Source organism: Brassica napus, chromosome C8 (genome assembly GCF_020379485.1).
Source record: "Brassica napus cultivar Da-Ae chromosome C8, Da-Ae, whole genome shotgun sequence".
Lineage (NCBI taxonomy): Eukaryota > Viridiplantae > Streptophyta > Magnoliopsida > Brassicales > Brassicaceae > Brassica > Brassica napus.
In genome coordinates this window covers 37751669-37766568 of record NC_063451.1, presented here as the reverse complement: position 1 = coordinate 37766568, position 14900 = coordinate 37751669, and the positions used below count along the sequence as shown (strand labels likewise).

General features: G+C 33.5%; 2 protein-coding genes across 2 annotated transcripts; one reads left to right on the top strand and one right to left on the bottom strand.

Moving 5' to 3' along the window:
- Nucleotides 1-5712: 5712 nt before the first annotated feature.
- LOC106392606 (triosephosphate isomerase, cytosolic-like) lies at nucleotides 5713-6733 on the bottom strand. Its single transcript, XM_048766971.1, has 6 exons — nucleotides 6720-6733; nucleotides 6413-6652; nucleotides 6290-6302; nucleotides 6030-6116; nucleotides 5912-5926; nucleotides 5713-5805 (listed from the first exon to the last, which is right to left on the bottom strand). Exons 1-6 carry the CDS (start codon nucleotides 6731-6733, stop codon nucleotides 5713-5715), a joined length of 462 nt encoding a protein of 153 aa, XP_048622928.1.
- Nucleotides 6734-12358: 5625 nt separating this feature from the next.
- Nucleotides 12359-14603, top strand: LOC106396953 (glucan endo-1,3-beta-glucosidase-like). The gene is made up of 2 exons (XM_013837462.3): nucleotides 12359-12970; nucleotides 13577-14603. The coding sequence occupies exons 1-2, from the start codon at nucleotides 12506-12508 to the stop codon at nucleotides 14477-14479; spliced, it is 1368 nt and encodes a 455-aa protein (XP_013692916.2). The 5' UTR covers nucleotides 12359-12505; the 3' UTR covers nucleotides 14480-14603.
- Nucleotides 14604-14900: the final 297 nt, after the last annotated feature.

The following is a 14900-nucleotide window of genomic DNA, read 5'->3' as shown; positions in this document are numbered from 1 at the left end:
AATCATTTCGATGTATAATATAACAAAATTTACATAAAATTTATATATACTATTATAAAAATGAAAATATATTAAATAAAATTAATTTTTTTATATAGATATTACTATTTTTGAAATAGTTATTAATAAAACTTACGGATCCGGATATCTGGAATAAAAAAATTAAGATATCCGGATCCTGATACGCCCTAAATCGGGAAGGATCACTTTAGCTGGGTGTTGGATATGATCCAAAAAGGCAATGACACTTCTGGAACTGAGATGGATTGAAAGGATCGTCAAGAGATGCGAAATGGCTCTTGATATACCCACGATCTAAGGCTAACCACCCAAGAAAGAATGAATGTGTTGGCTAACCACCAAACAACACACGAAGATGAAATGGCTGACCACCAAATCAACAAGCCGGTTCACACCAATGAACTAGCTAAAGAACTCTCTCTCTCACTCAGAGAAAAGAAGAAAACAAAAATAAACTCAAACTTACACTGATTTTATTCATGGAAGAGATTACATATTTATACTACTTGTAGTCAAAGAGAATTAAAGAGAATTGTGGGAAAACAAGGCATAGAAAATAGAAACATTGACTAGAATATTATTAATGAGTCAAAGACTCAGTCTTCCATGCAGATTGGTCAAAGATGACCTTTCGGTTCACGTTCTGGTCAAGGAAACCCTTCGGCTACTGTACAGGTTCATCCGAACCTGATAGATGCACGGCGGTAACGATAAGGACTCCTGCGGGACTGTCCAGATGGTCCGCCGGGTGAGAATCCATGTATGTCTTCAGGTTCTTCATGACCCAAGCTAAGTCTGGCTCGACTATTGTCCTTAGAATATCGAAATGGTCGGGGAAGACGAGCTCTGGTACGGTCAGTTCGGTCGTCTGATCGTGGTTCCAGCCGAAACTCCATTCCGGTCAAACGCGGGTCGATCCGGTACACAGCTCGGTCAGTCTGATCGGTACAGTTGGATGGATGAACCTCGGTTGAATTGTTTAGAACGTCCTGATGTCCATGCGGAGCTGGGTCCATGTACTGATCCATGGACTGGGGTACATCATTCCCTCCTTCAAAAAGATTTGTCCTCAAATCTGTAACATTAAAAGGAAAAGGGTTATAAGCAAAATAATTATAATCAGCACAATGCTCACCTTGAATTTGGTCCGGTTTTTGAATGGAATAAGATCCTTCTTGGTTTGCTTGATGACCACAGATTTGTTCTTCATCTAGCCCCTCCATTGGCTTATTTGTGAAGTCATCGAAAATCGGCAATGAGACTAAAAGTTCTTCCTTTTCTGGCTCGGTTTCAACTTTGTCATTCTCCAAAGTCACCAACGGTTTCTGGTTTTGGCACTTGTTAGCATAATGACCGATCATATGGCATTTGAAGCACCTGGTAGAATGAGCTTTGCTTGTGGTTTTCACAGCTTTGCGTTTATCAAAAGAAAATACATTAGTTTTCAAATCGGAATTTGAAAGAGAAGAAAGGTTACCTCGTTTGAGATTATGTTGTTTTGGTGCAGGAGAAGTGTTGGTGTTTCCCTTCTTTTTGAGTTGCCGGATAGCATGAATTTCCTTATGCAACATCTTCTCCAACTTGACATAAGTCTGAAGCTCATTCTGATAAAACACATCACAGTTGCTTCTCTTGGCTTTGGTGAAGGGACGATCACCACTTCTGACCCACTTCTCATCGTCATCGAACCTGTTTTGTCTCTTCCTTTGGTTTCTTTGTTTCTGCACAAAATCAAACCCATCAGAAGCAAACTGTTTCTTATTTCCAAAAATCATTTGCTCTTTTTCTAACACGGTTTTAAAAGGAAAGTAAACGTCTTGTTGTGGTTTTGATTTCTTGAGAAGTCCAAACATCCTGAAAACACTTAACAAAAGAGTTAGCAAATAAAAATTCTCACACTCTCAAAGTGTTTAGCTCAGGATTTTTAGGTGATCACTCAGAGTTCTTTCCACTGGTTCAAAGGATGATAAGCAGTCAAAATTCAGCAATCAAAACCCAAAACAAACTTTTGTGGGAAAAAGAAAAGAGAAAGAAAGATGAAGAAATTTTTGATATGGATCCGCCTTAACTGTCCTAAGGCTGGGTTTTTCTTCAGCCAGCAGGGTTTCTCTTTCACCACTCCCCATGGATTTCTCTTCAGAAGTGATTCAAGCCAAAACTTTTTTTTTATCGATTTTTTTTATATATAATAGGCAATCACAAGGGAGTAAAGGAACAATCCGGATCCAAGAAATAAGAAAAGAAAAACGTGGAGAGATGAGAAGATGAAAGAAAACAAACCAGCCAAAGTGGCTCTGATACCACTTGATATGCCCTAAATCGGGAAGGATCACTTTAGCTGGGTGTTGGATATGATCCGAGAAGGCAATGGCATTTCTGGAGATGAGATGGATTGAAAGGATCGTCAAGAGATGTGGAATGACTCTTAATATACCCACGATCTAAGGCTAACCACCCAAGAAGGAATGAATGTGTTGGCTAACCACCCAAGAAGGAATGAATGTGTTGGCTAACCACCAAACAACACACAAAGATGAAATGGCTGACCACCAAATCAACAAGCCGGTTCACACCAATGAACTAGCTAAAGAACTCTCTCTCTCAATCAGAGAAAAGAAGAAAACAAAAATAAACTCAAACTTAGACTGATTTTATTCATGGAAGAGATTACATATTTATACTACTTGTAGTCAAAGAGAATTAAAAAGAATTGTGGGAAAACAAGGCATAGAAAATAGAAACATTGACTAGAATATTATTAATGAGTCAAAGACTCAGTCTTCCATGCAGATTGGTCAAAGATGACCATTCGGTTCACGTTCTGGTCAAGAAAACCCTTCGGCTATTGTACAGGTTCATCCGAACCTGATAGATGCACGGCGGTAACGATAAGGACTCCTGCGGGACTGTCCGGATGGTCCGCCGGGTGAGAATCCATGTATGTCTTCAGGTTCTTCACGACCCAAGCTAAGTCTGGCTCGACTATTGTCCTTAGATTGTCGAGATGGTCGGGCAAGACAAGCTCTGGTACGGTCAGTTCGGTCGTCTGATCGTGGTTCCAGCCGAAACCCCATTCCGGACAAACGCGGGTCGATCCGGTACACGGCTCGGTCAGTCTGATCGGTACGGTTGGATGGATGAACCTCGGTTGAATTGTTCAGAACGTCCTGATGTCCATGCGGAGCTAGTTTCATGTACTGATCCATGGACTGGGGCACATCAGATCCGGCTTTGACGGATCCAACATTTTACTATCCGGATCCGGATTCGGCCTCTCCGGATATCCGGATTTTCGGATCGAATCTCGGATCGAATCCGGATCTCGGATAAATGTCTTAGGCCTAATCACTACTAGTTGGTTGTTAATGAGGTTGTGAATCCTTATGGCATCACTCTCCTAAGGTATGATTCCAAAAATGAGGTTTTTTTTTTGCTATGTTATTGATCAGTTACTACTACAGAGTGACGACACCTTCAGCTAAAATTGTCATTCCATTCACACTCTTCGATCGACATATTGTTTCATCTGTTCAAGAGATTTTGCCTAGAGTGGTTTAAATAAGCTTGTGCTCTTTCTTTTTCATTATTTTGTAACTTACATGCTAAACCTTCCAACTCTTTTAAAGTTCATCAACAAAAAAACTCTTGACCGGTTGGTTAAAGAAAGACAAAATTGCATAATTAGTTAAAGCATGGCTCTAATTAGTAAAGTAACCGTTGGTTTGTCCACAATATTGTCTACTAAACCAATGTTTAACCGAAATTTTCAATGTTTTTTCTTCCTCGATCCTGTTTTTATTCAAACATGAGCAAACTGTATTTATAAAGTGGCTAAAATAACACTGGCAAATATATTCTACAATGATTACATTACAATGTTCACAGAGCGTCATATTGACATTGCTAATACAGAATCATTAACATTTCGTTGGTCAAATCTAGAAGGAATATATACATTAATTAATGAGTTTTGATCTCATTCAAGAACAATATTTGACTGGTCACGACTATAAATAAATAAATCGTGACACTTCTTTTGGATAACTAGCCACATACTATCGACACCTACCAAAAAGGCATATCTACGAGATCCTTCCTATTCTTAAAATGATTATAGAAATCAAAAGACATTGCACAAAATTCTTCCTGTTCTTGGATCGTCATACTTATAATTAAATATAATTAAGAAAATTAAAATTAAACTGTTTTGTTTTAATTTCTTAGAATTGAATATCCGTATTTTAGATAAAATTTAATATCATTTGAAATTTATGATCAATTATAAAATACTGTATTTTTTCGTATTGGTTAAATTAGTTTTATTTAATGAAATTTTAAAAACCACTTATATTGAAACACAGCTAGTAAAATTACCTTTAAGTCCTCCGCCGCAGCAAAGCCTTCACTTCCGGCGTTTCTCACGGCGTAGACGTAAAACGTTAAACATCCTAATCGTATATTCTTTTTCACCGTCTCAAAGCTAGGGCCTAGGGTTCTCCCACTTCGTCGCTTAATTCTCACCTCAGTGTCGCATATCATTGCAACTCTTTAAATTGATAGAATTTCATAGTCCTACTGAAACCTTGATTAATATAACTTTCCTTTGTTGTTTGTTTTACTTTCTGAAGTTGTCCACCAAGACTTGTACGCCATGGAGGGATTCACTAATTTTCCAGACTTCAAATCTGAATTAAAACACATTGGTAGTTTCAAGAAGGAGGTGAACAAAGTCGTTTACACAGCCGAAAACTACATGAACAATCAATAAAAAGAAACACAGCTTCTTGGACGGACTAAGAGGGTTCGCATAGACCTGAGATGAGCTCATGGAGACTCATTTTTTATTTCTGTTAAAAGATCTCGCCATTACCATATTTATAAAGTTATGTATATTCTCTTGCTATATGTCTAATAAAGGGTTTCACTATTGTTTGGGGTTTCTAAACTTTGGTAGATAATTATTTTCTTATACTTGCACAGCTTGCGGATTTACTGGATAGCTAATGATGATGTAAATTAGTCGGCGTATCAGATGTTGAATCTCAGCGGATATGTGGGTCTCTGTCCGACATATTCATGGGGAAAATGTTGCTAGATGTTGAATTCATGAAGATAAATCGGATATTCTTTTAGACGTCCACACATAAGATATGAAATATCAACACATAAGAAATCACCGGTTATTCTCATACCAACCTAATCGATCTATTATAATATAGATTATATACAACACGGAAAAACAAAAGTTAAAAAAAAAATCTCATATATAAGACTACACAATGCATCAATAACGTATCCGGCTCCGCGCTTGCGCGGGGGCTATTCCCCTAGTTCGGATTAAAAAGTTCGGTTTTAGTGAAAACATGGATTTCCTAAATAACAAACAATGTAGATAATTTTTAATCGTTAAAGAATTAGAGTAATTAGATATTGGAGATTCTAGTTTTGAATGCATTTTGAAATATTAAAAAACTGAAGTTAGAAAATTTTTCTTTATTTAATTATGAAAAAAATATTGAGTGGTTTGTTTTATCTTATCTTAAAATATAGTTACAAAATTGAATGATAAATACTTGATTAATATTTCTTTACAAAAATAAACTTCTTATATAATTAATATGTTTGGAAGTTATATTATCTATATGTTTATTCTCTATTGTAATATGTATTATTATTTTTAGTGAAGAAATTTTATGATTCGCTTCGGGCAACGATGGCTCTAAACTCAAAGCCTGCAAAAGCAACAATGAAAGAAGAAGAAAAGACATTAGTTAATGGTTTTGACTGAAACAAACAAAAGACAAAACACAATATAAATGTACCTTTAGAGAAGCACCACCGACCAAGAAACCATCAACATCGGTCTGGCCAACTAGCTCCTTGCAGTTACCACCATTGACGGATCCTGATCATTTATTTGGATAATCAAGCTAAGTATCAAAGAAACTTTGTGGAGGAATTTGGTTTGAATCAAAGTACTGTCATATGACATGTTATTTATTGTTTACCTCCGTATACGATGCGGGTTGTAGGCTTGTAGCAGCCACGTCATCACTCACGTTCTTTGCTAGCCATTTCCTAAGCTTATCATGTACCTGTGTTCATAGACGAGAAAGAATATAAGTTTTCATGTATAGTCATGGCGATAAGCAACAATGCTTAGCTCTCACACGCATAGAGAATAACTTACTGAGCTTGGGCTAGGCTGGCGACCTTTCCGGTTCCAATGGCCTACACTGGTTCATAGGCTGTAACAACATTCGACTACTTCGACACTCGATCTGCCATTGCCAACAAAAAAAAGTTCTTTGTAAGAAGAACGGCCAGCAAAACATTTCTATGCAGCTTGGAGATAAACAATGACAAGTGTTTGACAATATAATAGATATACAAATTAGCAATAGCTTGATTCTGGGCATCCACAACATCCATGGTTGACCCAGCCTCTCGCTGCTCAAGAGTCTCACCAACACAAGCGATCACTTTCAAACCTTGAGCAAGTGCATAGGCAACCTTGTCTAGGCAACCTTGTCCCCGACAAACTACAAACGTAGGATTGAGGTAAAATATCAAAATATCAGAGTGACCAAGGATAACCCTTGGGATGTCCAAATTCACAAGCATCTCAGCACTGCAACATGGAAGTCAGACCTCAATGTGCTCTTAACAAGAGGAAGAAAATCATATGGAGCGCTAACCACAACCTCTGCATTTGTAGAATTTATAGTATGCTAGTTATTAACAAAAACGATTGCTACAAACATTATATAAACCAAAACATATGTGCACCAGAAATGCAGATGAAAAACAATTTGAGTAACAACAACATCTTAATATATTTTGATCTACCCAAAAGTTCACTACATAGCCAGTAGATACAAAAATTGTTTGTATTCCCAAATCCAAGTACGTCTTTTAAGAACTTAAATCAGTTCATAAAATCTTCAAAGTAGTTATTGGCCTTATCATGTTCTACCAATTTCAAGATCAAGATTCCTAGACAGATTCACATCCCTTAGATTTCTCAGACATAAAAAAATGAAAAACAGAAAACAATATTTCCATCTAAGTAATTGAGATGAAGCACATACCAACGACATCCTGTGAAGGCACTTGAGCTTCGTTAAGAGTGTTAACAATCTTCTTCAGTTGTGTAATCTAAATATATTTCTGCTATCTTCTTTTGTCTGATTTTGACGTTGTCGTGTTGAGTAATCCATTTGATTTGGAAGTCCTAAAATTTGACTCTCGAAAGCCTTATATTTTGAATTCAGTTGTGTAATCTAAAGTTCAAAAAACCACCACAGTTAATGAAACTGCCAAACTGGTGACATGTTTGTTATCACCAGTGAAATTTGTCTTTTAATAATCTCGGCTCCTGTTCCAAAAATATAGGGTCTATAATCTTATGTTCATCTAAATTATTTATTTTTCGTAAGAAGTAAATAAATTAACTTCCATTCACCTATTTTGATTTTAAAAAGTTGCCTTGGCTGTATTAATCAGCGAAATTGATGTCATTGGCAAATGACAATGACAATAACAAAAACTGTTATCTAATAGTAGCTGAGAATGAGACATGGAAAGATCAGAGACAAAAAAGAAAAGAAAAAGAGAGACATGGAAGGATCTTTCTTTTGCAAAGAAAGCACAACAAGTGGCTAAAAAAGAGCAAGTAACTCTCGTGGTTTACTCAATTTATTCCTCTAAAATAGAATAACTCTATAATAGAGTTGGACGTTGTTCCAATGATATTCTATTTCAAAGTGAAAAATAAAATGATGAAAAAAATAAAAAAATTACTCTATATATAGAATAAAAAATAGGTTCATACTATTATAGAGTAAAAAATAGAATACCATTGAAACATTTTTATTCTAAACTCTATTTTAGAAAAGAAACAGAGTTGGGTCGCAGATGCCAAGGTTAGGAATCAGCTTCCTCGACATCTTTCTTACATTGAAATTCGAATCTATTTTGGACTTTGGTCGGCAGCGTTCAAACTTCTACGATTCTATAGTAAACACGTGGCCAAATGACAATTATAAAGACAGAAACCGAGTCGATCTATCTTAATAGGATATGCTCGGTTATTTTTGGAACCGAAAAATAGAAACCGAACTGAGAACCAAAAAATAGATTCCAAATTGAGAACCAAATGAGTACTTAAATTTTTAAAATACAAATTATATACCTATTAAACATAACTAAACCTTTGAAAATTTTATACAATTAATTGTACTCTATGTGGTAATGATCATAGAGATTTATTGTTAGAGTAATTATATAATAGATTATGGGAAAATAATAAATGAGTTCATTTAAATTATGTAAAGTATTTATATAGTTATAGAAATATAAGGTAAGACCAAAAAAATAGTTAAATCTAATGAAATAGTCTAACAACCTTGTTTAAGTAGATTTTTGAGAATCCTTCCCTTTTAATAGTATATAATCCATATTCGTACGCAGAAATATTTGCGATGGTTTATTAGTAATATATATTTTTGTTTTGTTTAGTTAGTTTTATACTCTAAACTATCAATATTATTTAAACTAAAGTATTTTTGGTACTGTTTGGAAATATGGATACCAATATAAATGAAAATTGTTTAGAAACATCAATAGCAATATAAAAAAAGTATAGTATCTTTTTAGTAATTTTATTAATATAATTACATTAATTTTCTTTTTATATTGCACTCATTCTAACAATTTCATTAATTATATTACCTTAACAATACATCAAATCATTATTATATTGCCCTAATAATAATAGATGCAGATTTTCATTTATTAGTTAATCAACATTAACTTTGTCCCAATTATAAAATCAAAAATGTAAAATAACTGGGTTTTGCATATGGTTAAACGTTCAGATTAGTTTGTTTTACTTTTTTTTTAAATTTTAGTTTCAATCGATGGAAAATTACGTAGCCAAAAACATAATTTAAATACATGATTTTGTGAATAAAATAATAACTTAAATCAAAATAATAAAAAATGTATTATATTTAGTGTCACTTATTTTTTCACTCCATATAATTATTTCACTAAAAAATACTTTTTATTTCACTTAATTTAGCCAAATACATAGAAATAGTCATTTTTATTAGTTTATTAAATCAGCTAGGTATGAACATTGACAATCCATTTAGATACAATTGTTCTTTTATGGGTATCATTTTTTTTTTTGAATTTAAGCTCCGCTCGAATATTATAAGTTTATGTACGGGTTTTGAGTTGGGTCTTTTTAGATTTGGAAGAGTTCGGTTCTGATATATAAGAACCTAAAAAATATCTAAATAACAAATGTATCTGAAACGGGTTAGAATATTTGTACCAAAAATAACCATGTTATCCGATTCGGTCCAGGTCTTTTGAATACAATTAGTTATATTACGACTCGTTTAAAATATGTAACACCAATTATAAAAAATGCAAATATCAATGTATAAAAATGTAAGAACCAATATCCGCGCGGATACGCGGATCAATCTCTAATTTTAGTTAAAACTATTGTTTAAGAGTTACTAAGTTATGATATTTTAGCATATTTGATTTTGAAAATATTCAACTTTACTATAATATTTGTTTATAAAATTCTAATTTGATTATAATTTGGTGTGTTTAATTTATATTTATAATTATATTAAAATATTGCATTTTATATTTAAATTTATTAAGTTATGGTATTTATATTTATATTAAAGATATTTATAATTTATAGAAAATGAAATTCGTTTTTGTTAAATTACATTTTAAATATAAAAATGATATATATATATATATATGAATTCCCTTTTGGTAATAAAGTGATTTGGAACAAATATTAACAAAAAAAGTTAAATAAGATATAGTAATAATAATACTTTAATAATTAAATTAATTCATTAAGATTATCATTGTAATTATGAAAGATATTGCCTTTTTAATAATAAGGTGATTTAGAAAAAAAATATTAACACAAAGAGTTAAATAAAATATATTAATAGTAATAATTAAATTAATTCATTAAGATCATTATTCTAATTAGCCATTATGATAATAAACTTGAGACCGATATATATAATTAATTATTAAAAAGATTTTTTAGTTACATTAAATAATAATATCGACTCTAACTAATAACCCATAGTATAATTAGGACACTCAAATCTGTCACTAGGAACAAAACTTTTCAAAAAGCACATCCAAGAAAAGCAACACTCCATATCTACTTTTTTTTTCTTAGAAACGAGTAAATTGGTATATATATATATATAAATCTCCTATATATTAATCCCGGATCATTACAACATGTTTTCGTATTCACGTGTCATCACGAGAATGATTTTTAGAATTGTTAGAAAAATAAGTTGGTCCGTATAAATATATACTATATACTATGTTTTTTATTAAACTAACTATCAAATTAATTAATTGTGTACAAAAGAACATATTTTTTTTTCCTTAATAATTTTTTTTTTCCATAAATAAAAGCTACGGTTACCTAATATGATTAACATATATATGACAATTAATAATTATGAATAATATATATTTGATAAAACAAATTCTAATCTTTCTCTTTTTTGTTTAATTTTATACTATTAAAAAAATTAAACAATCACATCAAGCATATAATAAAAACAATTAGATTTTTTCTTATATGTTATATTTTGAATTTTTAAAAACGACTATAAATCACTAAAAATGGTAAAAGTCTCACATTAAAAATTTTGTGATCAAGGGTTTAACTTTTTTTTGTTTGTTCAAGTAAGATACAAATAATCATATATCATAGGGGTGGACGTTCAGATACACATTCGGGTTTATATCAGATATTTCAGTATAAAGGTATAGAACCCGTTCGAGGTATTTCTATATTTCGAACCGGGTTCAGGTATTTTATGTTCGGGTTCAGTTATTTTGGCTCGGATTTGGATATTTAATTTTTGAAGAAAAAATAATAAATTATTCATTGTTTAAGTTTTTTGTATTTAAAATATATTTTAACTTAACTTTTTTAAAAAAAATGTTAAAATATTAAACTATTAATAGGTTTGGAGATAAACTTTAAAAATAGAAAGACACTAATTTAGTTATTGTTTTGAAATTTTAGATGCAACTTTTGTTAATATAAGAAACAAGAACTTGATATGTATTTTAAGTGAGTAGCAAATAATTTTGTCCATAATTATATGAATATTATCTAATTTTGAGCAATAAGAATCATTAATATAAATATTTTGAATAAAATGAGAGAAATACACTAGAAATATAGAGTTAAGTATACTTATGTTTGGTTATCTTCGGATATCCATTCGGATTCGGATATTACCCGTTCGGATTCAGATATTACCCTAACTGGTGAAATAAGTAATTTGTTTTGTTAAATGATTTTTAGACCGAGTTGGTGAATATATACTAGACAAACATTTATATATTGAGTTTGCATTTATATTCTATAACAGCTTGATATATTAGATTTGAACACTAATCTGTTAATATAGTTTGCTGGTGATTTTGTTTTTCAAAATTTTGATTCTTAGATATATATATGGAATGAAACTAATTTTTACAAATGTCCATTTTTTTTAATTGACACTTATGTAATTCACTGAATTCATAAAAGAAGTTAAAAAAGAAACTTAACTCATATCAATTAAACAAAGACGAGAACGAAAGCACAATTCTAGAGAGGTAGAAAATGAAATCGCTTATGGAGAGTCAATAGTAAACAAATCGAGAGCAAAAAACCTAATCCCCTTTCGTCATTATACAATTGATGTTGCCTATTTGTTTTGGTGATTTGTGTTAGCCGCAAAACTTAATTTTTTTTTGTGCATATGAAGTTTTAAAAATAATTAAAATGAGATATAATATGTTAACTCTTCAACAACGATATATATTTAAGAGATCAACATTTGTATTCATAATTTTATAATCGATAAAATTGTATTATAGCAAAATGTTAAAATCATTTCATAATTAAATATTATCATAAGAACTTATTACGCGCATGCAGGTTATCATCTAGTAGGATAGTAAAACTAATCCGATAAACTAATTTCGAGATCAGCCAAAAACAGGTTAAGATTTTGGATTACATCACACAAAAAAGTAAGAACCAATTTTAAACAGCAAAAAGACACCAAAATTTTAAGCCAAATTAACTAGAATTTTCACGGTCATAATCAAATCCACTTTTTCAATTATTTACAAGTTTGCCTAAATTTAACCTACGCACACGAAAAGAGAAGAATAATTGTACTTCCTTTTCTAAAAAGCCCAGCTGTTCGTCACTAAAAAAAAAAATGTACATATACACTTACCGCACGTATAAGTTTATAGAAACAGTCATATCTATTTATCTACATTTATAGTTTCTCAATAAAACGTTAACTCTCTCTCTCTCTCTCCCCATAAATAAACACCCCAAACAATTCACGGGTTTCACTTGAATCGTTTTTTCTTTCATCTTTTCCAAAACTAGCAAAACATGGCCACAGCGCCACCGTCAATCTCTCTCCTCCTCCTCCTGCTCTCCGCCGCCGTATTCCTCACCCTCCCCGCTACTATCTCCTCCATCGGCGTCAACTACGGCACTCTCGGGAACCTCCCACCGCCGACTCAGGTGGCGAACTTCCTCAAGACTCAGACTTCGATAGACAGCGTCAAGATCTTCAACGTGAATCCAGATATCATCCGTGCCTTCGCCGGAACTGGAATCTCAGTCGTCGTCACTGTCCCTAACGGGGATATTCCGGCGTTAGCTAACGGAGTACAAGCTCGTCGGTGGGTTTCTGCTAATATTCAACCGTTTCATCCTCAGACAAAGATCAAGTATATCTCTGTCGGAAATGAGATTCTGCTCTCCGGAGATGATAACATGATCAAGAATCTTTTACCGGCGATGAAGAATCTTAACGCTGCTTTGGTTCGTGCTGGTGTCAAAGATGTTAAGGTCGGTTTATCTCTTCATTTCCTAATCTCCTGATTTTTTTCTGTTTTGGTGATTAAATAATTTAATAATATATTTCGATGTCATTAGTGCGTCATTAGTAGATAATAATTGATGATTGGCGTGATAATGCAATTTGAAAAAAAAATCGTTTAAAAAAAACACGGAACCAATGCATTGATTGCGCTTATAAAGTTGGAACAATCTAAAGTTAAATTCAAAGTCCAAATAGCATAATGTACTTCAACGTGTTTCTTTATTTTTGCTTCCATTTTTTCATTAAATAAAAGGTAAAAATATCGCTCGTAAAATTCCAAGAAAAAAAAATCAAAGAATGTTAGTGAATGATAATCATTCAAAGGTCCGACCATATAGACTATCCCACGTGCTGTCTCACCGCTCTGTTTGTTATGATTTATGAATGTTTCTGATGACAAATGCGAAAACAAGTCGTAGTGTGCTTTTATTACATCACAAATACATGTATATTTCCGAATAAATCAAATTGTATACAACTTTCATGGGATATTTAGACCAATATGGCTATCAATTGTAACTTGCTAGATAATAATTGATTTTAATATACTGACTGTTGCAATTTGGTTCCAGGTTACAACCGCACATTCACTTAACATTATAGCCTATGAACTGAATGGTGCACCAAGCAGCGGTCGATTCAGACCAGGCTGGGACAAAGGCGTATTGGCTCCAATCCTAGCTTATCATCGTCAGACCAAGTCTCCGTTCATGGTTAACCCTTACCCTTACTTCGGTTTCGACCCTAAAAACGTCAACTTCGCCATTTTCCGCTCACCGTACAAGGCGGTCCGTGACCCGTTAACCGGCAAAGTCTACACAAACATGTATGACACTCTCATGGATTCGACTTACTCAGCCATGAAAGCTCTTGGCTACGGTGATGTTGACATCGTCGTTGGTGAGACAGGCTGGCCATCTGCCTGCGATGCACCGTGGTGCTCCCTTGAAAACGCGGCTTGGTTCAACCTCAACATTATTAAACGTGCTCAAGGCCAAGGAACACCTCTCATGCCTAACAGACGGTTCGAGACTTACATTTTTGGTTTGTTTAACGAAGAAGGCAAGCCCGGTCCAACCGCAGAGAGGAACTGGGGGCTGTTCCGGTCAGATTTCTCTCCGGTTTACGACGTGGGCCTCCTCAGAAACAAACAAGGTGGTGGAGGTGGCGTCCGTCCAGCACCAGCCTTGCCTACACCTAGTACTGCTGGTGGTAAATGGTGTGTGGCTAAGTCGGAAGCCACTGATGCGCAGTTGCAAGGGAATATTGATTGGGTGTGTAGTCAAGGAGGCATTGACTGTAAACCGATCCAAACCGGTGGTTCGTGCTTTAACCCTAGCAGTGTGAGGTCGCAAGCGTCTTTCGTGATGAACGCTTATTTCCAGAGAAACGGTCGCACTGACGGGTCATGTAATTTCAGTGGAACCGGAGTCATCGTAGGGAACAACCCAAGCAATGATGCGTGTAAGTACTAAGTGAGACATCTCTTTAAGAGATTTGTCTATGTAGCATTTGTTTGGAAAGACTTAATGTTATGGTTTCTGAGGTACTTTATGTTTAATTTTGGATATTCTTCTAATTTTAAGGTTTCTTTATTCATTCCCTTTTTTTCAAATCCTTTTATTTGAATAAAATGAAGAGGAACTTCTTGTAATATATGCTTAGGACATACGCTTAAACGCGGTGATCACGCTGTCTTATGATCATTATGTTTGAAATAGATGGTCCATCAACCTATAAAGCAATATGAACGTTAGAACATAATCTTATCAACAAGATAATTATGTTTTCCAGGCCGGTTCCTCGACCAATCATACACTGGTAGGTAGGAATGACACCAATAACTGAGAGAATCCACTCTCAAAATTGAGATTTATGTTTTCAAATCTGTGTAAT